The sequence below is a fragment of the Myiozetetes cayanensis genome, unplaced genomic scaffold, assembly GCF_022539395.1.
Source record: "Myiozetetes cayanensis isolate MyiCay16 unplaced genomic scaffold, myiCay2020 scf2-11, whole genome shotgun sequence".
NCBI classification, from domain to species: domain Eukaryota; kingdom Metazoa; phylum Chordata; class Aves; order Passeriformes; family Tyrannidae; genus Myiozetetes; species Myiozetetes cayanensis.
Window position 1 is genome coordinate 372,585 of NW_026087411.1, and position 25,407 is coordinate 397,991.

Here is a 25,407-nt window from a genome sequence, read left to right on the forward strand (position 1 = left end):
ATGTAGTGTTTGACAAAACCATTTATTTTGCTTCAAATATTTTATTGAGTAATAAAACTTGTTTACACTGCCGCCACATGTGGGGATTTGTGCCTGTTAGGATGGAAGGGAGGTGAGCGAAGGAATGGAGGCCCTGCCATGTGTCCCTGGGTACTGCAGGTCCCTGCCCCGCTCCACGAGGCTGTGCCTGGGGAGCTGGGCAGGGCAGGGAGTGCAGAGGGACTGTGCTGAGCCCCCCAGCCCTCACTGCCTCACCCACGGAGCATCCTGCAGGCTCCGGCAGAAGTGCTGAAAAATAAAGGCGATGTTGTTTCCTGGGCTGAGTGGGTTTTTTCCTACCCGGCACTCACAAGTTTATCATGAATGACCCCTTTTCATGGATGTTCCCATTCTGAATGGGAGAGAAGCAGCGTTTCAGTCTAGAAAAATCCCCTGTAAGCAGAGCCAAGTGCAGCTGAAGGAGGGTGAGAGCCGAGAGCCCTTGTCCATGGGCCGGGGCTGAGGGGGCTCTGATGGCAGGGCCAGACGTGCAGGGCACGGACAGCCCCTCTGGATGGAAACCCTCTGCTTCCCCTCACTGGACTCTCTGAGCTGGGCTGGGGTTCAGCAAGCCCTGCTGTGTTTTGCTCTTTCCTCGGGCTCCTCTCCTGCCTTGGCATGTCTCCTCTGTGAGATGGGGCTGGCGGGAATTCTCCTGCAGCCCAAGGCTGCCCAGGGGACAGGCCTGGGGACACGGTGCCCTCGGAGCTGTGCCGAGCAGACCAGGAGGGCCAGCAAACCCTGGCTTTTGATTTTTGCAGTGTTTTGCTACTTTATGTGCCTGTTTTACATAAAGATGTTCTCTTGAAGGGATCATGGAGAGTAGAAAGGTTTGAGTTCCCTGGTTTTGATGCGATTGGAACTGTCCTCTCCTTGAGTCGCCCGTGGGAAGCCACGAGAGGGTCCATAGAGGTGTGCTACCCTACCCTGCACCTCAGGGACAGGTGCTGCTCCCACAGCTCCTCTCGGGGAGCAGTGACAGCCCTCCCAGCACGGGCTGGCAGCTCCCGGGGCCGGCAGGGCCACCTCGTCCTTCACCCACCACCGGCTCGGGAGTGACACTGATGGTCTCCAGCGAGGAGCCCTCCCGTCCACCCCCCGTGAGCAGCATGACAGCTGCCATGATGCTTTCTGAGGGGGGAGAGGGTTTAATGCCCTGGAAAATCCAGGACCCTGTGGAGCATGCAGAGGATTCACAAATGGGGTGCGTGGCAGGCATGTGTCATCCGCAAGGTGCGTCTGGAGCGTTCGCTGTGCAAAGCAGCACGTGGTGCTGACATTTCCTCCAGACCTGGGTCTCATTCCCTGGTAATGTGACATGTCCTTGTCCTGCACAGTGTCCCTCATGCTGTTTACTTCAGGGAGCTGAACCCAGGTACTCTGGGTAGTGCAGATGCTGAGGCCAAGCCTCAAATGTTGCTCACACAATATCAGTGTTTGTTGTGTACATTCAGCAGCACTTTCAGCTCACCCCAGAACCAGCGTTTCTTTCAGCCTGGTTTCAGTTGTCGTGGGACCCAGGGGCTTCCAGGCAGGCATTTCCCATCACTCCAGTGCTGGGATGTGTTCCTGCTTTCCTGAAAACGTACCAACAGGTTTTGAGTGCCTGGTGGCAGTTACCTTGAGCATGAGTGGGAGGCCTGTACCACCTGCATGTTCAGTATTTGCAGGGCTGTTCTTTTTCCTGGACTTTGCTGCCAAAACTAGCAGTGAGGCTGGTTCCAGGTGGGGTTGGATATTTGTTTTGTGCTTTAGTAGCCTGGAGTGAGTATTTGTCTGCAGGCCACGTTACCTGTAGGAAATGATGCAGGATGCACAGATATGAGCGAAACAAGGGATGCCACCTGGGCAGCAGTCATCCTTTTGGGAGGGATTTTGGTCTTGTTTTAAGAAGATTCATCTAAAGGGGAGGTCTGAAATGGCTTCCTTGGTTGGCACCCTGGGCCACGTGGTTCGCCTCTGTATCCGTCTGCCTGGCAGGGGTGGCTGGAGGCACGTCCTGGTACTTTGGGGGGTCTTGGCCGCCACCAAGTTTGTCCCCAGCTCTCCTGGGAGATGGATGAAGGCACTGCTTTTCCATGGCTTGTCATTAGTCCTCGCTCTGGAAAGGCTTAGCAATTCCTACCCGGTAAATTATGTGCCATTCCTCAAAAAAGTGGATTAAATAAATGGGGCTAGAGCATGTCTTTTTTGCCCTGAGCTTTAACGTATTGATTTGGACATATTTCCAGGCCGGGAGTAATCAATTCCCGGGCAGAATAAAATAATTTCAGGCAAACTCTTCGAGCGACTTGTCATTAATTTGCCTTTTGCCGGCGCTCGTTGAGGCCGGGAGGGATGCGCTCGGCATCCTCGGGAGCGGGGCCCTGGGGATCTCCTGGGGCTGCCGGGAGGGAGGGCGGGGGCCGCCGGGGCTAATGAATGCGCCGTGTTTGCTCATCTTTACAGAGTCACTTATTACTGCTAATTGGGAGGGACAGTTCAAACAGGCACAGAGGAGCAGTTGTTGTGGGAGCGTGACTTGGGTTCCAAGGAGCGGCGGGAAGGACGGCGCTGCCCGGCCCGGCCCCCCGCGCCCGGCCGCATCCTGCCTTTGTCGGGGACCCCCTCTGGAGCCGGCGGGCCCGAGGAATCCGGGCAGGACGAGGCGTCTCGGGGCGCCGCAGGCAGACGTGCAGCTGTCCGGGACGCCGAGGAAGTCACCAGCTGACGGAAGGGGTGGGCTCCCGGCTCCGCACACGGGGTCAGCGATGCGCTCCGCATTAATGCGCCCTGCAGCGCCGGGGCTGCTGCTCCCGGAGAGCCCCTCGGATCTGGGGGGGTGGCATGCTGCCGTTGGGAATGTGCCGTGCCTTCTTTTGGGGCTGCTGGGAAGGGCAAAACCTGCTCCTGCCTGCCTTTCATGGACAGAGATCTCCCCTCCAAGCATAGATGTATCTCGTCTCTCCCGGTTATTTTTGTGTTCAAGTGTTCTCATCCAAGCTCATATTCTTTCATTTATTGCTGCTTTCCCTAATTAAAACCTTTTGGATTATTCCCCTGCACGCCGAGCACTCCTTGCAGCTGGGTACCAATTCCATTTCCGTGGCAGGGTTGACCCGTTACACTCATTTTTAAGAGATTTTTTTAATGTTACTTGGGGAAAACAGCTAAGCATAAATGTTTTGGAAATAAGAGGAAGATGGGCTTTGTTTCTCAGGCACACTTTGGGTTTGTAGGGCTGAGCAGCGAGGGAAAGTGGGCTCAGGGAGGCAGGCCTGTGGCAGTGCCGAGGGGCCACGTGGGGGGAGAGCAGGAGGGCTCTGCCCCTCTGTCCTTCCCAGGGTCAGGTCCAGGGGTGCTGTGTCCCCTCAGGCTCAGCGTGTGCCCAGGCGTGTGCTGGAGCAGATGGGGTGTCCCAGGTGGACTCAGGGCTGCCAAGGCTGGGAGGAGGGACAGGATGGAGCTACTGCCCTGTTTTGAGAAATAAGGTCTGGTCTGAGCCTGCATTTCCATTTCTGCCTCTCCTGTTCCAGTATAAAAATGAAGGCTGCCAAAGTGAAAACGAAAGGCTTGGTTTCTCTTTGAATGAGTAATTCCTCTCCCTTTTAAAAGAAAAAAACAAACCCAAGCCTTCACATCTCCTGTTTGTGATGCAGGAAGATGGAGATTATGTGCATCTGCAGCCTGACTGTAAATACGCTCCAAAGGCGTACTGTGCACACGTTGTCCCTGAAGAGGATAAACCTAAGGAAACAATCTTAATCTCAGAAGTTCGCACCCACCCACTAAAGCACCGGCAGAAAATGCTCCATGTGTGGCTCGAATCCCAAGCGCTGCTCAAGAGGCGTGTGAGCCCCAGCCCCGAGCACCACAGCCAACAAGAGGCATTTTTTTCCTTTTGCGTGTGTGGCGAAGATAAATTGAGTTTGTTTTGCAGCCCATTCTGCTTTAGGTTTCCTGTGTCATAACTGAATGAATTTGTTGTTCATTGATACCTTAATATATAGGTTGTTGGGGAGGTTGGTGTTTTTTTTTTTTTTTTGAGGAGGAAAACAATGTCCCCTTCACTCGTGCCTGAATGGATTCATTTATCGTCCGTACCCTCCGGAAGTCATTTATTTCTCCCCGCGACAGCTGCAGGGTCTGTTCGTGTAGGAGGGTTGCGGGTGCTTGGCAGGGCCCCGGCCCTTCCTGCTGCCCGTGCCCAGCGCCGGCTGCTCCTCGGAGGTGCCTCGGGAAGGGCTTGGAAAAAACTGCACTTTGCCCCTCAGGAATGGCTCTGCCCTGCTCGGGGCGAGGCTGGGGCACAGGGCTGCTCTCCTCTCCTCTCTCCTCAGGGATCTCCTGGGCATTCATGTCAGTCCCTCTCTGTGTACCGTGAGCCACTGGCTAGTCCTAATCAGCAGCAGTTTAATTAATATACATGCCTTTACAGAGATTGTTCTTCACTGTAACTTAGCAGTAACTAAGGGCTGTGTGGTGGGAACCTGGGATATTTTCCCTTTATTAAAGAAGGAAGGGAGTTGCTCACTGAGGAGAGGTCAGTGTTGGTCTGCTGTGCCCGAGCTCAGTGAAGGCAGACATTTCTGGGTATTTCAATGGCCAAAATAAAAAAAATCCCATGTTTCCCCCAAAACACTTCCAAACAGGCTAAAGCCATTTCCTGAGAGAAATCCTGTACGTCTGCAGGCTCAGAGGTGCCATGCCCTGTGGGTTATCCTCCATAAACCTGGAAACAGCTGTTGGAGCTGGTGTAGAAATGGGAGAGGGAGAAACTCGTGCTGCCGTTGTGTTGATGTGGGGACACGTCCTCCGGCCTCCTCAGGCACTTTCAAAGTGTCTCTTAGCATCACTCCTGGGCTTCCACAGCTCAGGGGAGAGAGGCTGAAAGAGCATTAAAGGGAATGAAGGAGGAACCCCTCGACAGAGGTGAGAGACACCAAGCTGTGGATCTGTAGTCAGCAAAGTGTGTAATATCCACTGCTCTGGAGATGCAGATCATCCATGGTCCAGCCAAAATCTCCTCCTCTCCCACTGCGCCTCCTTGTCCCTTGGCTCCTGGAAGAAAAGCCGGCTGCGGAGGTTTGGGGTTGCGTTCCCAAATTCAGTCAGTTCACCTCCTGTTGTTGTCCCCACCTGTCACTGGTCAGGGGGCACCACCACCTGCCTCCCCAGGCAGGGGCTCTGGGCTCCTGCTGCCCTTGGGGCCCAGGGCCAGGACACTGTTCCCTGTGGGCAGAGCGGCTCCATCGCGGCCCATCTGGGGCAGCATCCATGCCCCTCGGCTCCTCAGGATGGGGGCACGGTCTGGTCACGGCTGCTGTTCTCCATGGATGCTGGCTCTCCATGGATGCTGGCTCTCCATGGATGCTGGCTCTCCATGGATGCTGGCTCTCCATGGATGCTGGCTCTCCATGGATGCTGGGTCTCCGTGGGTGGGAGGGAAGGATGGAGCAGCTCACTGTGCTGGGCTCGGGCTGTTCTCCTCTGTCGTCCCCAGGCTGGAAAGGCAGCAGCGCTGACCAGCTGTGCTAATCAGAAATAATATGCAGCTTAGCAGAACTTCTCCATTAAAAGGTTTTGGGAATAATGTATAAAATGAAGGGTTGGGGCGGTGGGGAGGGAGGGGAGCCCCAGCACCGAGCACACAGTCACGCTGCGCCTAAACCTGGAGCTGGGAATTGGGTTTGATTTTTTTTTTTCCTATTATTTAAAATTCAAATTTCTGATGTTCTTAAATTGAACAAATGATATTTTAAAAAAATATATCAGGCTCCAACATCTGCAGATTATGATTTGCATTTTGAAATTGGCTGCTTGAATTGAACAAGGATGAATACTGTCACTCTTCTTTCATTCGCTCCGTTTATTTAATGAAATGCTAGAGGTCAACCCTTTGTCCTTAAATTAGTTACTATAAAAATCTTTTTGTACTTTTCTGCTTGTTATGATGTCTTCTAAGCAGAAGAAAAGGTTGCCATTAATTATGTCTTTGTTGAATATGGATATCTATTCAGAGTTAGTTAAACAGTTTCAAACAAAATTAGCATCGAGCAACTCGAAGGCCAGCTTTAGGTTGGTTATCAAGAATTTTTTGCTAAGAGAATGCTCTCCTGCAAGTGTGCATTATCTAATATATTCAGCTTTCAGTTGCTAATTTTTTTTCCAGATGAAGATGGGCTTAATTGAGGTTGTGCTTTTAAGTTTGTAGAGCTCTTCAGCATCTCATACAAAAGCATCTAGAGGCTTTTCATTTGTCTTGAGTATGTTTTAGATGTACAAATATTATTTACTTTAAACTCTAAATCAAAAGGCACACTGTAACTATTTTAAATAAAACATTATTCTCAGCTGAAATATATATAAATTCAAAGGGGGGCTTTTTTTCATTATCACTTAATTTATGTGAAAGAGCTGCTATTAACAAATTTTAGGATAATATTGCAGTAGCAGTTTAGTCGCCGGCCTCAAACAGGCATTTAGTCATGTAATTTCCTTGTCAGAGATAGAGGCTGTGAATTACGGGTAAGATGCAGCTCCAGTTTCATGTGTGACTCGGAGCTAAGTGCCTTTGGAGCAGGGCTTTGGAGATTACACTGTGCTCCTTGCTGGGAGAGTCGCGGTGTGCCAATAAAGCGCAGTTTTTCGGGAATAGCCACGCTGGGTGGGTGGCTGCCTCTCTGGGGAGGGGATTTGGGCTGCTTTATTTTCCAGTGTCAGCTGGTGCCACCCACAGTCCCCAGGACAGCTCTGACCAGGGAGGGTGGTCCCCAAAATCCCTGAGCCTGGAATGCCCCACACCATGGATGGGACACACTGCTCTCTGCCCTCACTGTGCCCCAGGGACTGGACAAAAAATCCACTCTTGATCCCAGCCATGTTTCTTAAGAGGCCCTAATAAAGCAAAGCACCCACCCTGTGAATGGGGGGGAACACCCACATTTTAGGGGCTGTGGGGCCTGGGCAGTGCAGAGGGGCCGTGGCCAGCCCGGGTCATCCAGCCCTGGGTGATCCAGCCCCAAGCCAGACAACAACGGGCAGGGGAGCTGGGAAGAGAGGGAGGAGAAAAAGCTGGGAGCAAAAAAAGAAAAAGATAATTAGGAAAAGTAATAAGAAAATATAAACATGGAAGCAGAGGATTAGTCCCAGTCATTGGAAATGCAAATGATCTCTGTGCTCGCTCCCAACATCTTTTTTCTAAGCTTGTGTTTCAGAAAGGATTTTTCTCTCATTTTTCTTTTCCCCCCTTTTCCTCCTCCTCAGAGCAGCAGTGCTGCTTTCCCAGCAGCATTAAATATTCCCTGAGCCGAGACACTAACCTTGTAATGCTTTTAGGTATAATATACAGATTTTTTCATTTTAAATGCTAGCTTATAATGACATTGTGGAGTAGGGATCCCAAGTCAGCCTTATTATCATGGTGTCTCCTTGAGCTGAACCTCTGAGAAATGTGAAGGGGAGACCTTTTGGAATGAACAAATCCTTTAGCTGCCTATAATTATTTATTAAAATAGGCGACCGGGATAAAGGCCGGGGAGGGGGAGGGAGGAGCAGCATTCCTTTCCCTGTCCATCCCTCCGTGCAGGCACACGTAGATACAGCAAAGCCAGTGCCGTGGCCAAGCTTGTACTCTAGAAATATAGAATAATGGATGTGCAGGCAGGAAAGATAAACCATGCCCAGGTGACACGTGTTTTTATGAACCGAAGGCTGCTGGGGGTCTCCCGGCAGTGCTGAGCAGGCTTGGGAGGAATGTGGGGATGGACCTGTGCTTAGGGGTCTGGGGGAGAAGGAAAATAAGGATGGGAGCAATGTTTTCCCACTGTGAGTGGTGAAAGAGAAACCATCCTGCTGCAGTAGCTGGGTAAAAGAAAGAGGGAAAAAGGGAAACAAAAAAACCCCACAAACAAAACCCAACAAACCGAAAAACAAACAAACCCCATATCAAGCAAACAAACAAAAAAACAGGCAAAGCAGAAACTCCCCAAAACACCAAGCAAACCTTGCTGGGATTTCATGGAATGCTCTCACCCTGTCCAACTCCGGTAAGCAGCCACAGCAGCCCGGGAGCGCCGCGCTGCCGAGCGCGGCAGCGGTACCGGAACCCTTCCCTGCGCCGGGGGAAATTTTATAAACTTCAGCTATTTAAAAAAAAAAAAAAAATCTTTGGGGTCAATTTTCCACTTGTGCCTGTAGCTCTTGAACAAGTACTTTTATGGTTCCTTCTAACATACAGGATTTATCTGCAGCTCTGTGAAGGGCTTTTACGTTTAATCCAGCGCTGAAGTAGTAATTTGTTGCCGGCGCTTCCTACCAGGCTTTTCTTTTAACTTGCCCGGGCCCGGGCCCTTTGTGCCGGCTGCTAATCTGTGCCTCACAATGCCGGGCACCTCGGGCTGCACCTCCGCTGTCCTCCCCGGCCGAGGAAGGGGACGTGGTGAGTGCCTGAGGATGGAATCGGTGGGGCCGGGGGGCTGCACCCACCGGCGGCGCGGGGAGCCCCAGCCCCGGCGCGGTGCCAAGCACGGACGGCCCGGTCCCGGCGCGGTCGGGAGCCCAGCGTTCCCCACCTGTGTGCGCGGAGCTGTCGCTGCACGGAATTCACAGGAGCTCCCGTGGCTTTTCTGCAAAGCCTCTGGGGTTTTTTTTAGTACACTTGCATAATGTGTTGTTTGTTTGGTTTTTTTTAAAATCAGTTTTAAAGTTCCTCTTACACTAAGAATAGTGTGTTTGGTTTGGTTTTTTTTCCCAGAGGACACAGTGCTATAGGCTGTCAGTATATATTCTACCAGTTTTCAGAGAGAGGAAGAAATCAGGGTAGAGGAAAAGAACCTTTTACAGCTCTTTATTTTAATTGAAGTGTACACAGTTTTTAGAATAATTTTTAGAGTGAGAGTTTTTGCCTTGCAGCTGTGTGTCTTTTGTATTAAAAATAGTATTTTTTGATCCCAGGTGATGAATGAATATTTTATTCCAGATACAAAACCATCTTGGGGATATGTTTGGACGCAGTAGAAGCATGTGAAATAGTGGCCAACAAATATGAAATAGTCTCTCATAAATAAAGATACCAAAGCCACAATATTAAAAATGGGAGCAGCTCCACCTCGCCTGCCTTTTATCACAACATTTCCAAACTAGACTGATATTACAGGAGGCCTTTCGGCAATGGCTCAGGCAAGAAACGTTGCTGTATTTACATGAATTATGCCTGCGCTTTGTATTTTGTCTGGGGCTAAATGGATCTCCTTTCTGCATCGGGTAAATGTGAATGTCCAGCAGCAACTCCGCTTCTCTCGCGGCGCTGCTAAAAAGCCGCTTTTGGGAGCTCTGTGCCCCCAGATGTGAGCAGGGACAGTCCCCCTTTCCCTGGCAGCCCCCACGGCACAGGCTGTTCCCGAGCTACAGCCCGAACCGTGCGGCTCCAAACGGGGAGCCGCAGCCCAGGAATCCCTGTGAGCCGTAAAGAGGGGAACCCGCAGGTACAGCAGCACGTGGGGAGCTTTATGGGCATGATTTAGTGAATATGAGAACATATTTTGTGCTCCATTGTTTAGACTCAAGAAGGCATAAAATCTTTAACATCTATTTATCATGTAGCTATTTTAATGTAAACATTTGTCTATTTGGATGAAGTGTTTTCATTATTAAGCTAATTTCCACATGTTTCAGATAGACTGATGAGTTCGAAGCAGAGCACTTGCTGATGAGAAACGAAATTCGGCCGCGGCTCAGCCTGCTGTCAGATACATCTTCATTAGTTTTTGTCATTCACTGATGGCAAATGCTCTCTAAATGAGATGACGATCAGGTCCGCCTTGATAACTTGCCTTATCTCATTAGTTTTCACATCAAAGTTAATCAGCAATGTGAATTGTAATTGCTGGAAGAGACAATGCAATAGATCACTCGGCCTTTTTTTTCTGCGTGGCATCTTGAAACATCAGCAGGCTGGTGTGAGTAGATAGGCTCCGAAGGAAAATGATGTGGAAAGCATAATAAGCAAGCTGCTCGGAATTAATGAGCTTACCCAATAAGAAAAGAATAACCAATCAATGTGAGCTGGGCAAATATAATTTAGGAATAATTGCTTGATTGGTTGTCTATAGTAGGCTGATTTGACCACACACAAGGATTAAGAATTAAGATGTCAAGGCAAAAAAATAATTTGGCAACTGAGGGCATGTAATTTTTTGTTCCCCTCCCTTTATGACTGAAAGCGATGGCTGTTTGATATGTTATTCCCCGGGAATGGAAACATTAGACGGACGCGCTGGTGGGTGGGGTTTTTTCCCTCTCCTTTATGCTCCTTTTATCATACAAGGTCTTTCAAACCTCGGTGGGGATATTGCAGCACAGGACATTAAAAAGGAATGGGGTGGGGGGGGAATAAAACTAAAAAAAAAAAGCCAAGCAAAGCCCAGACGTGTTCGTCGGTGAGCCCTGCATGGCAAGGACCGTGGGCTGGCAGGGGCTGTGCACACAGTGCCGTGCCAGCTGTTTGCAGAGCCCAGCCATGCCCAGCTCCACATCCGACACGCAATTCCTGCGCTACGCACGCTTTCCATATAATTTTCCCCACAGCCACTGGCCAATTAGTAAAGAACCCTTATATTCTTCTATCTAAACTATGGGGAAGGTTCAGCCAGAAGGTAAATTTGCTTTGATCTACATTACACCTAATTGAGTCACCACCAATGTCTCTATCCCAACATCAAGAAATGTGAAAATGTTAGATTATTTCACTGGGGATTAAACCTAATTTTCGCGTGTTCTGCATTAACCTATTAGGCTGACTCATCTGCATTGCTAATGTGGCTCAGGCAGCTGTCACTGCTAAAGAAAAACATGATCATGCAATCCTTGAATGAATGATTCCAGCTCTGATTAGTGTTAGTGAAGTTAGCTGAGCCCCGGTGATAAGGCAGGAAAATTCCCAGGTTGCCAATAGCTTTGAAAATTATCAGACTCTGGGCAAAATGTAGCTGGCGGCGCGCGGGGCCTCCCTCGGAAGGCGGCATTATTTAAGGCTGTCTCTTCGGGTGCTCACAGGAACGTGGCTGCAGCTTCCGAGGGGCTGGTGCCAGGGGTACGGATTAAAATGCTAATGGGAAGCGACCTGAGCGCGCCCGCCGGGGACAGCCGGAGGTTCTTCCCTGCCCGGCTGCGTTTGGGGTTCAGGCGCCGTTTCCAGGCGGGAGCGGCGGCGATGCCGGAGCAGCTCCAGCCGGGAGAAGGGGCTCGCGGGGGCCAGCGAGGACCACGGCCCACGGCTGGGCTCCACTCTTTGTTCACCGCCATCAGCTCCGGCCAGTCCTGGCTTCTTTCTATCTGTCAAATTTAAATAGGCAAAAAAAAAAAAAAAGAAGCAACAATGACCCATCCCCTTGAGATGGGAAAAATTTAGGAGTGAGTTATCCCCGAGCAATAGAGCCAGGAGCCAATTTAATCCGATTAGCGCCTGCCGACAATGGCTGCTCCTCGCCCATTGTGGACAGAAGCTTTCACTTTATTTGTTTCTATTAGCCAAGAATCCAAGATATCGGAAAAGTGGAATTTTGCCCCAACAATCAACAAAAAAAGAAATTGAGGAAAATAGTCTAAAGTGTCAATATTGATCTTTCGGCCCTGACTGCGTGTGGAGAGGACTTGTTGAGTGCCCGAAGTTTGCAGCTCCCGTCCCTGCATGCTCTTGGTGCTCCCTGTGGCAGGGGGTGGTGGCAGCTCTTCCCGCCGGGATGGTGGGTGTGGAAGGCAGGAGCTGCCGAGGCAGAACAGGGGGTTCACTGGGAAAAGACTCGCAGTTGTCACCCAAACAGGAGCACTGATAGGAAATGTAACAGGGCTTTAACCTGACAGGCACATTTATGTCATTCCCAGTTCCTTGGTGAATGCACTCGCTGCAGGTGTCGGCAGAGCCTCCTTCCCATCGGATTTCACAGGAAGAAACTCCAAGTTTTCACGTACTTGGAGTGCATTCTCCTATCTCCCAGCCCAGAGCCCAGCGTGGCACTGATATCCGTGACTACCACAGCATCAGTGAGCTCCCCCTCCCTCCCTGTGTGACTGTGGCATCCCCTGGGTGAGGACAGGCCAGACCTGGGCTCCATGTGGTGCTGCTGGAGCGGCCTCAGGCAGGGAAGGGCAGGATGGAGATGGAGACCAGGATTTCCAGAGGGTGACCTGTCCTGTCCCCAGAGCCCGAGGAATTCCAAGGGGAATAGGAGGAGAGAGACAGAGGGCACCAGCAGCACCCCTGTGCCCTGCAGTTCCTCCCTGGGGACCGCCACCATGGGCTGGCAGTGCTGACCAGGGCGGCTGGCCCTGGCCCTGCCCTCAGGCTCGTGCGGTGCAGACCCCTCAGCTTTGGGGTTTTGCCCCAGGTGCCAAGGGATTTACTGTCTGGAGAAGCACAGACCCGCTGAGCAGACCTGTGCTCCTGGCAAAGGTGCTCCACTGCAGTTTGGGAGAGCTGTGTTTTAACACCCCAGGCTCCTTGAGGAGCTGCACACCAGAATCCCATCCTTCTGACCCACGTCCTTCCAGGCAGTCTTTGGTTCTGCAGGTCAGGGATGACCTTGAGCCTGGGAGCAGCTCTCCCTGGGCAGGTGTGTGAGCACCTGTCCTTGTGCTTCCCTGTGCTTCCCTGCGTGGGGAAAAAGTGTCAGGGGGCATTATTCCCTGGAGCTATCCCGGGAGAGGAACTCTTTTCCTAAAATGGAATTTTTTTTTCTCCCCTCTGTTACAGTGAGTGGCTCCAGGTGTCAACTGAGCAAACTCAGGATCAGCTGCAGCTCTTCCAGAGTGCGTGTCCACGTGCAGAATATTCCGGAACAGGTATTTCACTTTAAATTCATGCCCCGTCTTATTCCAGAATATTTTCCCTGTGTAGAGGAGCACTTGGCTGGGGTCTCTGCTTGCTGCCGTACTAGTGATAAGATGGATTGGCTGATCTAATAGGTCTTTTCAATCTCTGATTTTGAAAGCTAAGATTGGGAAATTAATTTCAGAAAGGTCAAAACAGAGCAAGGCTATCCTGCCGCTGTGTGATGGATCCTATTTTTTTTTAAATCTGCCTATTGAAGGAAAGGTTAGTTGTTCAGCATCCTGCAAAAGAAAGAAATAAATAAAGCGAGCCGAGGAACACAAAAGTGTATAGATCTGCTGACCCACCCGCAATCTTCAGTTAATGAAAATGCCGGGAGCGGGAGTGCTGAGAGCCTGCCGAGCTGGGGGGCAGTGACCCCGCAGGGCGGGGAGCGGGACGCCTCCCCCATTCCCATTCCCATTCCCATTCTCATTCCCATTCCCATTCCCAGCCAGCACGCCGCGCGTGGCTGGGCACTGCCCAGGGAGCCCCGCCGGCACCTGCGGTGGCCCGAGCGTGGGAGGTCTGCTCTGCTCCCACCCCGTCCCACGGGGGGCCTGGAGGTCAAGGGCAGTTTGTGGAAGCGCCGAGTAAATCCCGGTGGTGTTAAGGAAAAATCCAGCCTGAGGCACCGAGGGGAGGAGAGGGGCGGCATCGTCGCTCTGGGGTGGTGATGGGGAGGTCTGGGGAGTCGTGCCATGGGCTGGGGGAAAGCTGGCCATGGTTTGCTGGGAAAAGAAACAGAAAACTCAGAGGAAAAGGGGACAAATAATGAAAACAAAGGCTTCACGTAGGTATTTCCCTGCTTGTCATTTCTTCTGTTCCGATGCACAAGCCCAACAGTAAAATGGAAAGTTAATTGCTCTGGTGGTTTTAAAACCAGGGAATCAGAGGGAGAGCAAAGGGCCACTTGGGGGAGAATCACTTCTTAATTAAAAAGAAAATAGATTTCTTTTGTTTGTTTACTTTTTTTTTTTGCCTCTCCACCTGGTATATTCAGTAACCTGCCGAGCTGCCCTTCTCTTAATACAGATCAATGTGTTGAATTTTGGGAAGTGGAGTGAAATCAATTGGTTTTGGTAGCACTGATTAAACCCCTGCCCTGTCCTGACAGTGCCTTGGGTATTGTGCCATTCTTGGAGTCCGACACATGGGGAGAGTCCCGGACTAAACCGGGCGGCTGCTGTGCCTGGGATTGCTGTGCAGCCCCACATCCCAGTGGGATGCTGATGGGAAAAGCCAGGGGCTGTTGCAGGATTGGTGTATGGGACAGACCGAGTGAACTGCAGCCAGTCCAGAACTCACAAGGCACCTTTCCTTGTTTTGTTAAGGACAGAATATCCTGTGAGCACTAACTTGGGTCTCCAAGGAATTCTGAATGCTCTGGAGATAGGATCCTGACTGGAATAGCTAGCCACAGCAATGTTAATTAACATGCTCATCTTGGATTTAACTCACCCTTGAACCTGTATGAGTCAATCTCACTTTACAGTTCCCTCTTTACAGAGAAATACTAAGGCTGTATGGATCTGGGGCTGTTTCATGTGGAAGTGTGCTTCCCAGCCATTCCTAAGCTCTCCAATTCTTGCTTCTCCTGTTGCTTTCTTCAGTCAGTTATACAAAACCAAAACAGGAATAAATGGCAAAATAAATATCTCCAGTTGAGGATTATGCTCACAAGTTCAGTAATAAATAGCAATTATTAGTCAACATGTACAAACAGTTTAATTATTTTAACACATCAGACCACACTGGAGATAAAGGATAACTTGGGAAACGGATTGTTGCATTTATCATTCTGAACAGAAGATGCCAAGGAAAACGCTGGAGCACAGAAACACATCTGGCTCCTTGGCAGGGTTATCTTTTCCCAGTAAAGAATCCCGAGCAGGTTTGACTGGACACCGGAGCACCTCTATAGATCAGATTGAGCTCCCCACAGCAAGGGCTGGGGAAGCTGCCAGGTGTCATTTAGCTCATCCTGTTTAAGGTTTCCCTCACTGCTAATTCCAGATAGATTGGAGCAATTCAAATGTAAAGAGGTTTCCATACTCCCAAATATGTCCTGCTCCCCAGAGCTGATGCTGGAATTAGGCATGGATTAATCTCCTAGCACCCAGTGATAAAAATAGGAACTGAAGTCTCTGTGAGAGGAAACAGAGATGTTTTTAGGGTGAATGTTGGCTTAACTGGAGGATTTTGTGCAGTGGGGGCATGGGGGGCCCGTGGGCTCCGTGTCACACGCGTGGTGGGAGCCTGGAGTGACCCGGGAGCTGCTGCGGCTGCCGGGTGAGGGCCATGCGTGGGGCCGGGGTTTGTTGTCAGTGTGTACACACGGAGCTGCAGCTCAGCAGGCTCTGGGAAAGGCTTTTGTAGGGATGTGTGTGTGGTCCCTCGACACGGAAAAGGCAGTGAAGAGCCACCGGCTCCGGGAGCACCTCCCCATCCCGCAGGGTCTCGCCATGCAGCGGCTTTCCCGTGGGATGCTGTCACCCCTGGGAGCTGTGGCTTTCCCTCCAAAGCAGGAACCTGGAGGAGGTGCTGCAGGTGGGGGGCAGGAGGCTTTTTGCACAAGAATCAAAGATTTTGGCTCTTTACTGGGGCTCCCTTGCTACAGAGACAGGGCCAGGGCTGCCACACAGCAGGATTTTCCCAATGTTTTCTGTGCTTTTGCCTTTTTTCAAAGCTCTTACATGATACAGAAGCTGAGCAGAGTTTGTGTATCTTGGGATTTCTTCCTGTAACTTCCAGGGAGTTTTTCCCAAGTCCTCACCTTCCTCCCTTATGAAAGTGCACCTTTACCTGCGAGAGGATCCAGGTGTCCCATACTCAGGCTTAGGGTGACAAAGGCATTTAGGGCTTTGTAGTCCTCTCGTTATTTTTATTCATGTGTTGTGGACTTTTTTTCAACCCCCGCTTAACCATAGCATCTCTATAACAGTTTGAATGTTTTATTATTATTAATGTAATAACTTCACATCAGGTGTGCACTTGCAGGAAATTGGCGTGGGAAACACAGCAATTCTTGGTGAGGGTGCATGAATGAGATACCACAAAGGGGGTAACTCTGTCGGGGGATGAGCAGTGCGTTGGACACGAGGTCCCCAAGCACATGGTGCTCCTCAGGTCTGGCCCTGAGTGACTCTGCCAGCTCCACTGCAGTCCCACACCGCCCTCCCAGCTTTCCTGGGTGCTTTGCCCTGGCCAGGGGTGCCAGCCTGGCACTGCTGTGTGAGCTGTGGGTCCTCAACCTCCACGGATCCCAGGAATACCGGGGGAATAGCTGTAAACCCCCTTTAAATAGGGAGTGGGAGGGAGGGAGAGGGGAACATTTATTACCATCTAATCCTGCTCAGATTTTCTACACCATATGTCTGAGCAGGAGAACATGTGAAATGTGTACTAATTACTCTGCCTGTGTCATGTGTGTATATTTTATATGCAGTCCCTGACCTTTTTGTTAATAACTTCACATTATATTCATTGACCTGAAACAAATTGAATTCAGTGGCACTCACTCCAGAATTGAATTACATAGTCTTCTTAATTGGTCTCTTATTTAAATGTGGAAAAGTAACAGTTTACCACCTGTAATTATTTTTTTGCTTAAGAAATTCCTGCGGAGAGTGTGTGTGTGCGTGTCCGTGTTGGGCTCGTGTCCGGGGGGAATTATCACAGGACCCCCAAGCCCAGCTTGCACTGTGGGGCAGAAAAAAACCCAAAAGTTTTGTTCTTCTGAAACAAAACCACTTGTAAAAGTGTGTGAAAGCCCCAGAACAATCTCCCCTCCTTGGTGGGAAGGGCAGTCCCGGGTGAGCATTTCCGTTCAGCCCCCACGAGCCGGCTGTTCCCCCCTTTGCCAGGTCCCATCCCAGCTTCTCCATCCAGTGCCAAGCATGGAGAGCTGAGGTGGGAGTGCAGGTGCTGCTCTGGGAACGCCGACCCAGCGAGGGCCCTCTCCCGCTGCTGTGGAGGAGAGGAGAGCGCGGCCGGCTGGAATCTTCGCTTTGCTTTTATCCTTCCAAGGCCCAGTTAATTGCCAGAGCCGCGAGGAGGAGACTTACTCTTTACTTACTATATTTAACTTAAAAATGCAAATGTTATTAGTGTCCCGATCAGTGATAAGAGTGCCTTTGTGCCAGGCTTTAACCTCCATTAGGGGGGATTAGGAGAACGTATCCACATTGGCATTTTCCAAGTGTCACTGTGACAGCACTTGCTGCACAAATGCCTGGCTGTCACACTGAGGTTTATCACCAGGTTTTTTCCTGCGAATGCAGACTAATAAGCCCAGAAATTACAATTGCCTCCCTGCCGAATCTGTGATAGGCGGAAATAATGATATCAGTGCCCTGCTAATCTCCTGCCTCCGCGCTTGGCACCAGCCTATTGAGTCACCTGTCATACGCCGCTTTGATGAGGCGAATTCAATCTCTCAGCTATAATGACAATGGAGCCATTTTAATGTTTGGAAATGATTATGTGAAGGTTTCTCTTTGCTCTGTCTTGGCAAGCAAACCAGGTCAGCGTTCTGGCTGTGTCTCCTGCCGCCGCTAACGACTTGGAAGGAGCCGGGCTGTATTAAGTGAATATGCCAAGTTATTAGAAAGGAGTCGCTGAAGGCAGATGGAGGGGGGGCGAGGTTCTTTTTATTCCCTTTTCCACAGCAAAGCGTGAGCCTGAGAAGATGCTTCATACACGTGAGCATCTCGCCCACGCCCGCGGTGCCCGCCGGGGTGTGGGGGCTCTGCGTGCCATGTGCCAGCCGCCACAGCCACCTGCCCTCAGATCCAGTGGGGAATCCCTGCGTCTGCACGGCAGGCTGCGGGGAGCTTAGGGCCTGTCTCACTGGGCAAACCAAGCACCCAAACCTGCTCCAGGGTGGGTTGGTCCTTCCAGCCTGCTCGTGTGTTGGGAAGGGGCTGGCGGGGAGCTGCGTGTCGGAGCCTGGCTGGGCAGCGAAGGAGAGGATCTCATGCACCTGACTCCTAAAGCGGTGTCAGTTTCAATTCACTTTGTTGCAGACAAACTAATTCATTTGTTGAAACCAGGTGACACCTCAGCCTTTAAACAGCAGCTGAAAGGCTTGGTTTGTTTATTTGAATGTAAAAGGGAAATAACAACATTTCCTGTCACTGCCAGAGGCCCCAGATTCACGGAGGAAGGCACCTCCAGGCTGAGTGAGGGCTTAGGTCATCTTGGAGAAGTGCAGGGTCTGTCAGTGCCCGCAGCTGGAATTCCATAGGCTGTGTACATTTTGGGGGCTCTCTGCCCCCAGCTGCTGCCTGGATGGCCTCTCCTGGGCATCTCTGTGCCAAGGTCCTGTGGGATGTGTGTGACGTGGCCATGGCCCAGTGCTGCAGACAGGCATGAGTCCCTGCTGGAAGCGATGCTCCCGTGCGGTTCCCATCACCGCTGCTCTGAGGGAGCCTCTGGCACTGAGGTGTGGCACCCCGGGGCATGAGTATTTATTGATTTGACATTAATTTTCTGAAGTCTTGACCAACCCTTTGCTGAGGGAGGGATAAAGCAGCGGAATTTCAGATGTCAAGCTTTTATTAGTGCGAGTGTTGGAGGCCACCCCTGGATGGGTGTCCGGGCTGCCGTCGCTCCGGCTCTCCAGCGCGTGGGAAGCAATTGTGGGGCTGGAGAGAGGACGGAGCAGAAGCCAATTGACCCAGCGGTGCAGGAAGTAGTGCTGAGCCCATTTCACCGAGGGCCCTCTGGAAGAAATCTTTTTTATTAGAGATGAGTGCTGGAATTATTTCAAGGAAGTGATTATCTATCTAATAATTGTACCCACATGAGTGAGTGCAGCGGATGAAGTTAAGGCAGCAGATTTGGAGATGGGCTGAGCAGGCGGCGACACCGACACGCAGGGCTGGCACCCGGCACCTGTTTTGAGGGATGCTCCTGGTAGGAGCTTGGCTGTGTGTGGTCACTCCGGAGGGGATGGGTCGGATGGCAGGACACACGCCTGGCTGGCTGCGTTCAGTTTTGGGTACCCCCTCGCCATCCCGGCGGGCCTGGCTCGGGACTGGCACCGTCCCTCTGCTCCGGGCAGCCTCATGCCTGCATGGCAGGGGGCTGGGTGCCACCCCCCCACGCACCCCCACGTCTCCCCTAATTAAGGCAGCCAATCTAATTAGGGCGGCGTGGGGTGCAGCCGCCCCGTGGGGGCGCATCAAAGCCGGCGTGGGGCGCGCGCGCGGGCAGCGCAATTACCCAAGTTAAGAAAACATCCCTGTAATTAGCCAGGCAACTCTAAGCACAAGGAATGGAAATTAGTCACAGCGCAATAAATTAGTCAGTGCATATATTACGTGCCGGGAGCACCCCGGGGGCCTCCTGTTTGCGAGGCTTTGGTTTGCAGCCCCATGCCTCTCAATAAAGCATTCATCCCTAGGTGATTATGTGCCAGCAAAAGGAGTTTTTAACTGAATTACAAATTTTCTTTTCTAATTCTTTTGTAGGCAGAATTGGGATCCCTCACTTTTTTCTTTTTCCTTTTTTTTTTTTTTTTTCTGAAGGTCCGGGGAGCAAAGCCACTTCCCTCCCCCTTCAGCTAATAATTAATTTTCAGCTTTTCAGGGTGCTTCAAGACCCTGCATTGTTTGCTTTAATTAGGAGCGGTAGTTAAGGAACTATTTCAAAATCCCTCCCCAATTTTGAACTATTTTAGCTGTCGTTTCTTTCCTGGGGGAAGAAAAGGGGAGGGCAAAGCAGGAAATTGGACTGTAGCAGCACATAACATTTGCATCAAAATAATACAGCCGGCAACAGAAAATCACAATCACATCACTCAGAAGGAAGGAACAGAATACAAATTAAAGGAATAATGTAAATTTTTTGCCATTAAGCTTCAATGACCATTTGAAATGGTGCAAGGCACAAAGGTTTTGATGAGCATCATCCAGTTTGATTATTCATACTTGTGCTTCTGCTTGAATTAAAGTAGGAGTGCTAGAGCCTGTTAGAGCAAAATATTTGAATTGGTAGTGAACTCTCACCTTTACTTGCATCCATTTACTTTTCAAATGAATACCAGATAAGTTAGTGCATTTTATAATCGGGCTGTTTTCCAGTGAGTGCTGTCATTACATACCAATTTCTTTTAGAAGTGCTTCCTAAGAAACATTAAATACTTACAAATAAGGATCTGTCGATCACTGGCAGCAGCCCTCTCTGAGCAGTGCCGGGGGATGCAGGCAGGTTGTGTGTCCTCCCTTCCAGGGCTGTGTGTGGGACTTCTCCGGCCTGGTGTGTGGCTGCCAACGGTGTCCAACTCCTCCCGTGAGCTCCAGGCTCTGCTTCCCGCCGGAATCCTCTTCCCACCGGGCACCTGGTGCCTTTGCCAACATCCTGCCTGGCCAACGCCCGCCCTGGCCTTGCTGCTTCGCAGGAGTGATGTGATTTCCTACCCTGCTCTACTCCTATCACCACCCTCTCTTGCTGCCCACATGTTTGTGTGCCAGGAACTGAGGAGGCACAGCAGGATTTTGAAATTGAGGCTGTTGATTGATGGCCTCAGAACTTGCAGTTGGTTTGGATATTAGGAAAAATTTCTTCCCCAGAAGGGCTGCCAGGCATTGGAACAGGCTGCCTGGGGTGGTGGTGGAGCCACCATTCCTGGAGGGGTTTCACAGATGTGTAAATGTGGCACGTGGGGACACGTGTTAGTGGTTGCCTTGGCAGTGCTGGGGGAACGGATGGACTCGATGGTCTTAGAGGGCTTTTCCAAGCTAAATGATTCCGTTAAAAAAGAAAAGCCAAAAAGCAGCCTCAAAGTCACCATGCAGAATCCAAAAAGGGTTCGGGTTGGAGGGACCTAAAAGTCCATCTTGTTCCACCCCCTGCCGTGGGCAGGGACACTTTCCACTATCCCTGGTTGCTCCAAACCCTGTTCAATCTGGCCTTGGACACTTCCAGGGATGGGGCAGCCACCTCTTCTCTGGGCAGCCTAATTTGTTAAGTAGTAATTAGATTATTCCTAATGAGCAACGAGCTGGTGATGCCATTCCTTCAAGCCCCTCCTCTTGGAGATGTCAGCAGAGCTCGTGCCCCTCAGTGGGCTGGCAGACACCCGCTGCTGGGCCAGCCGGAGCTGCGGGATGCCTTCCCCTGCCCCACTCTGGAGCTCTAAAAATGCCTTTTATTAAAATGAGGGAGGGGGAAAATCAGTGCAACTACACATCAAAACCGAGCAAACCTCCGGTTTAGCAATTCCCCAGCAATCCCTCAGGAGCCAATGAAGGCCGGGTTATTTAAATGAGAAAGGCCGGGGATGAATGCCTGCCTTTGTCCGGGCGCTTCCCCAAGGTGATCTGGGTTAAACCCGTGCTCTCAGGGTTAATTATCAGCTGCTTTTCCTTTAAAAATGTTTTTTTCCTTATTGACACAGGAGGGTTGATTTATGTAATATCCATCATAATTCCCAGATTTCTGTAGATTACAAGGTTATCCCCATGCACTGCTCTGCTGGTGGAGGAACGTGGGCTCCACACCAGCCTCCCATCCCACTCTGAGGGGAGAGCCAAACCTGGCCACCACCGCTCACCCTCCTGCTCCCTGGCCCTGCTTCATTAAGGATAATTAACACATGGTGCTCTGGGGTGCAGTTAGAACCAAATAAAACAAAAGGGCAGCATGGAAAAGCACAGCCCTGCTCTTTCCTTCTGCTTTCTCTCCCTCTCTGCCTTTCCAGCCCCCTAGGGATGGTTTCTGGGGACCACCAGCCCCAGCCCAGCAGGAGCCCAGACCTGCTGCCTGTCTCCTGTTCTCCCCAAAGGCAGGGAGTGACCCCCTGGTGCACATTTGGGGTCATGGCCCTGCACATGAGCCTGGAGGTGCCACGAGGTCTCTCCTGTCCCCATCAGTAGTTTGATAAACCAGCTGAAGGAGAGCCCAGATTGGAATCCAGCTCTCCAAGCAGGTCTTCCAAGCCTGAACACCCCGGTCCTGGGGACAGGGAGGGATGCCTGCCCCCCTCCAGCCTCAGCAGGGACAGAGCAAGGCTCTGACCCCTCTGATCTCGAGGTTTGTGATGCCCTGTAGTGTCATGGGGGTTTCCCGGTGCCTGGGCACAGGGAAAAGGAGCAGGGCTGTGCTGGCAGGCGAGGGAAGGCGCACACAGCTCCCAGCACCTGCAGCACCGGGCCCTTCAGGAGGGAGCGTTTCCTTGGCTTGGCTGCTCCACCTTGCTCATCCCTCCACACTTGTTTGTCTTCCTCCCATCCTTGGGTTTTCCGCTGCTTCCTCCCTGCCCAGCGCTTCAAAGCCCCGCTGTCCTTCCAGGCTCTTCATCCTATCCGTGTTCTCCACGGGCTCTCCGGAGCGCAGGGCGGGCGCCGGCCTGCGTGTGGGCAGCACAGATTCATGACGAGGGCGAGCGCTGCCGCCGCAAACCGCTGCTTTCAGGGATCATTCCACTCCACTGGCTGAGAAGAAAACTGCTCGGATAGAAACTATGTCATAATAGTCGGGAACTGGATAACAACGCCCGCCGCCAGGGCTGATTTATTCTCCTGTGCCAGCGCGGGGAATTGGTCTCCACCAAAGCAGAAAATGGAGCCGGCTCTTCAGGAGAGTTTAAAATCAAACGGCTCTGGAGTCACCACCTGATTATTTCAGTAATCTTTCTGCAGCCAAGCCTTTCCCTTTCGTTCTGGGCGGTGCTGTTCTGCACAGCAGATATCCCACAGGATCAAACCAGAGCTCTGTCCCCCCATCACAGTCTGGCTTTGGTTGTCAGCTCCCCACGGCGGCACCGCTGGGGCTGGGAAGGTGCCGGTGCCTCGCAGAGTGACCCGGGAGGAACTGGTGATGCTTAAGAGCAGCGGCCCAAGTGATGATGAGAGGAATGGCAAATGTTCTGGATTCACTCAGAAATCAAGAACATCTGCCTAGGTTTGCTTTGGAAATGGAGAAGTGAGGGGCTGCTTGGGAGCAGAATTCCCGCTGGGCAGGGTGTGCCAGGCTGGAGCGACAGCCTGGCCAGCACCTCTCGGGGCTGACACCCCTGGGAAGGGCTCTGGACACTCCAGGGAATTAGTTTAATTCTGGGTCTCCAGTTTGATTTTCCAGAGGAGCAGATGAAGCCATAGCAGAAATGACCAGGCCACGGAGCTCGCAGCAGGTCCTCCTGCTGATTCCCAGCAGTGTCCTGGCTGGAGGCTGTTGGAAAGTGGTGTTTTGCCATGATCCAACACCAGCTCACCCGGATGCTAAAGCAGTCCTTGCTTCAGCAAGTCCTTGCTCCCTTTTCCCAGCACGCTCCACGCAGCCGGAGGTGGCTCGTGTGATAAATGGACAAGGTTCAAAAATACAACTCCTCTGAACTTTTTAACCTTACACGAAAGGGAGGAATTCTAAGAGCAATGGATAAAATTCAATTAACTGAGATGACAGAAAATAATCTACTAAGCGCGTACATCAGGCAATTGGAAGCTTTCATACCTTTCAAAAAGGAAATAACCCATTTCTTTCCTTGTTATCTAATGACACAGGAGTTTATTTCTCTGGAAGCAGTTACAAATCTACCTAATGGGGCCTAAATGCTGTTGCCAGGCAATTAGGGGTTTATTGTGTGGCTAAATCTTTCATTTCCGTGGCGGTGATTAAGGTGACAGGGGAGCTGCCCCTCGGCCACGTGTGTGCCTGTACCTGCTTCTTTGGGCAACCTGTGCCAGGGCCTCATCGCCCTCACAGGCAAGAATTTGTTCCAGACACCTAACCTGAATTTCCCCCCTGTCAGCTTGAAGCCGTTCCCCCTCATCCTGCCACTACAGCTCCCGATGAAGGGTCCCTCTCCAGCTTCCTTCAGATCCTGGAAGGCTGCTGAAGTCTCCTCTGAAGGCTGAACATCCCCAGCCTTCTCAGGCTGGAGGAGCTGAGGAACTTTCTCCTGTGGGAATGTGTGTCTTGAGTCCCCCCACTGTGCCAGCCTGCTGATAACGGCGCGGCGGGGTTTGCACTGTGCTGGTAATTTCCCTTTTGGTGTGTTTGCTGCCATGACTTATTTGGTGTCTGATCCATGAGTTATCCCATTTCTCTGAGCTGATTTTAAATGTTCCTGCGCAGTCTTTGTACAGCCCGGGCAGCTTTTGGTTATGAATGAGCACAGAGGCACACGCAGGGGTATTATTTATATAAAATATATAAGCAGGAGGAATCTTCATAAATCACAAACTGCTATTATCCTGGGTTTCATGACAGCCATATCTTTTTTTTCCACAGAAACCCAGAATACATTAAACACCCCGGGCCTTGGAAAGGGACCTTTCAAACCTGTACAATTGCTCTATTTATCCCATTCCTAGAGCAGGCAGCATTTAATATCTGAAGTCTGTTCTATACAAATCAATCTTAGAAGTAAGATTTGAGCCAGAATTTATTGAGGGAAGCTCGTGTATCCGCCTGTAGGGATGTTGTGGTTTATAACCTAAGGAATAGGGTGGTTAATCCTGGAGGGAGAGCCTTTGGAAAGCCGTTTTACACCGGGCTCTGCTGGCCATCTGGGGCCTGTTTTGGGGAGCACTGGGACACGTGTGGGCAAGGCTGTGCCTGGCCCAGGATGCTGCAGGGGGATGAGAGCTGGGCTGCTGTGGAAGGGCCTGGATGCTGCAGGAGCATCGCTGCCCTGCGGTGGCACCTCACTAGATCATTCCAGAAGGCTCCTGCTTGGGCTGCACTAATCAATAGCCGTGCCCAACAGTTTACTACAGCGTTTAATTAAACAAATTTACCTTTTGAGGGAAAATCCATCGCAAGCAATTTGGGTCCTGGTGTATCACAGCCTTTTTTGAGGTTACTAGTGCTTTTAACCACTGTCTAAAGTGCAGGCGGTGTTAATTAGCATATTTAGGATTAAGTAGATTTAGCATGCAGTAATCATTCCCTAATTCAGTAAGAACTATCTCTGGTGAATAGTGGACATTAATGACAGTTGCAAGAGCTTAGATATTACATAATCACTAATTACATTCTGCACAATTAGCGGAGACTCCTCAGTGTGAATGGCTAATGGCTGATTTGTGTCAGCAGCCTGTTCTGGCTGTACAGAAATATAAACAGTCTGCATAATGTTCCAAGGGAATTAGCATAGGGAAGGGGGTTATCCATGGAGCTGGGAGGCTGGGAGGAGCGCTGATGGATGGGGTGAGCCCAAGGACAGGGCAGGTGTCTGGACACATCCCTGCCCTTCCTCACCGATGACCTGGCAGTGCCACCTCGTGCTTTGAGGCTCTCGGCTCTCACCGGGTGGGTGGAGGGTAAATCTGGCACCAAGGGGCCTCCGAGGGAGTCTGGGGTGTTTATTGTCTGCTGAGCCAAGGGGTGTGGGACCCTAATCTCCTTGGAGACCTCGGGCTCTGTGTTTTGGGGAGCAGCAGAGGGCCTTCCCTGGGCAAACCCTACAGAGGTTTGGGCAACAGTGAGGTGGCAGGAAGAGGAATCAATTCTTGCTCCATTGATTTTTAGTGATGTTTGGATCAGGTCCACAGTTCCTTATAAGCAGAATT

The 25,407-nt window shown here is 51.1% G+C and overlaps 1 protein-coding gene across 5 annotated transcripts in view; it reads left to right on the forward strand.

Annotated features, from left to right (window-relative positions):
• LOC126640190 (uncharacterized) overlaps positions 1-25,407 on the forward strand; it is a 71,786-nt gene that overhangs the window by 32,517 nt on the left and 13,862 nt on the right. For all 5 annotated transcript variants that reach the window (XR_007628950.1, XM_050315780.1, XM_050315779.1 and 2 more), the window contains one exon: positions 12,770-12,858. Coding sequence is in view for 4 of the 5 variants with exons in the window: in XM_050315780.1 (XP_050171737.1) it covers positions 12,770-12,858 (89 nt within the window). In the remaining variant the exon portion in view is untranslated. The remainder of the gene's footprint in view (positions 1-12,769; positions 12,859-25,407) is intronic.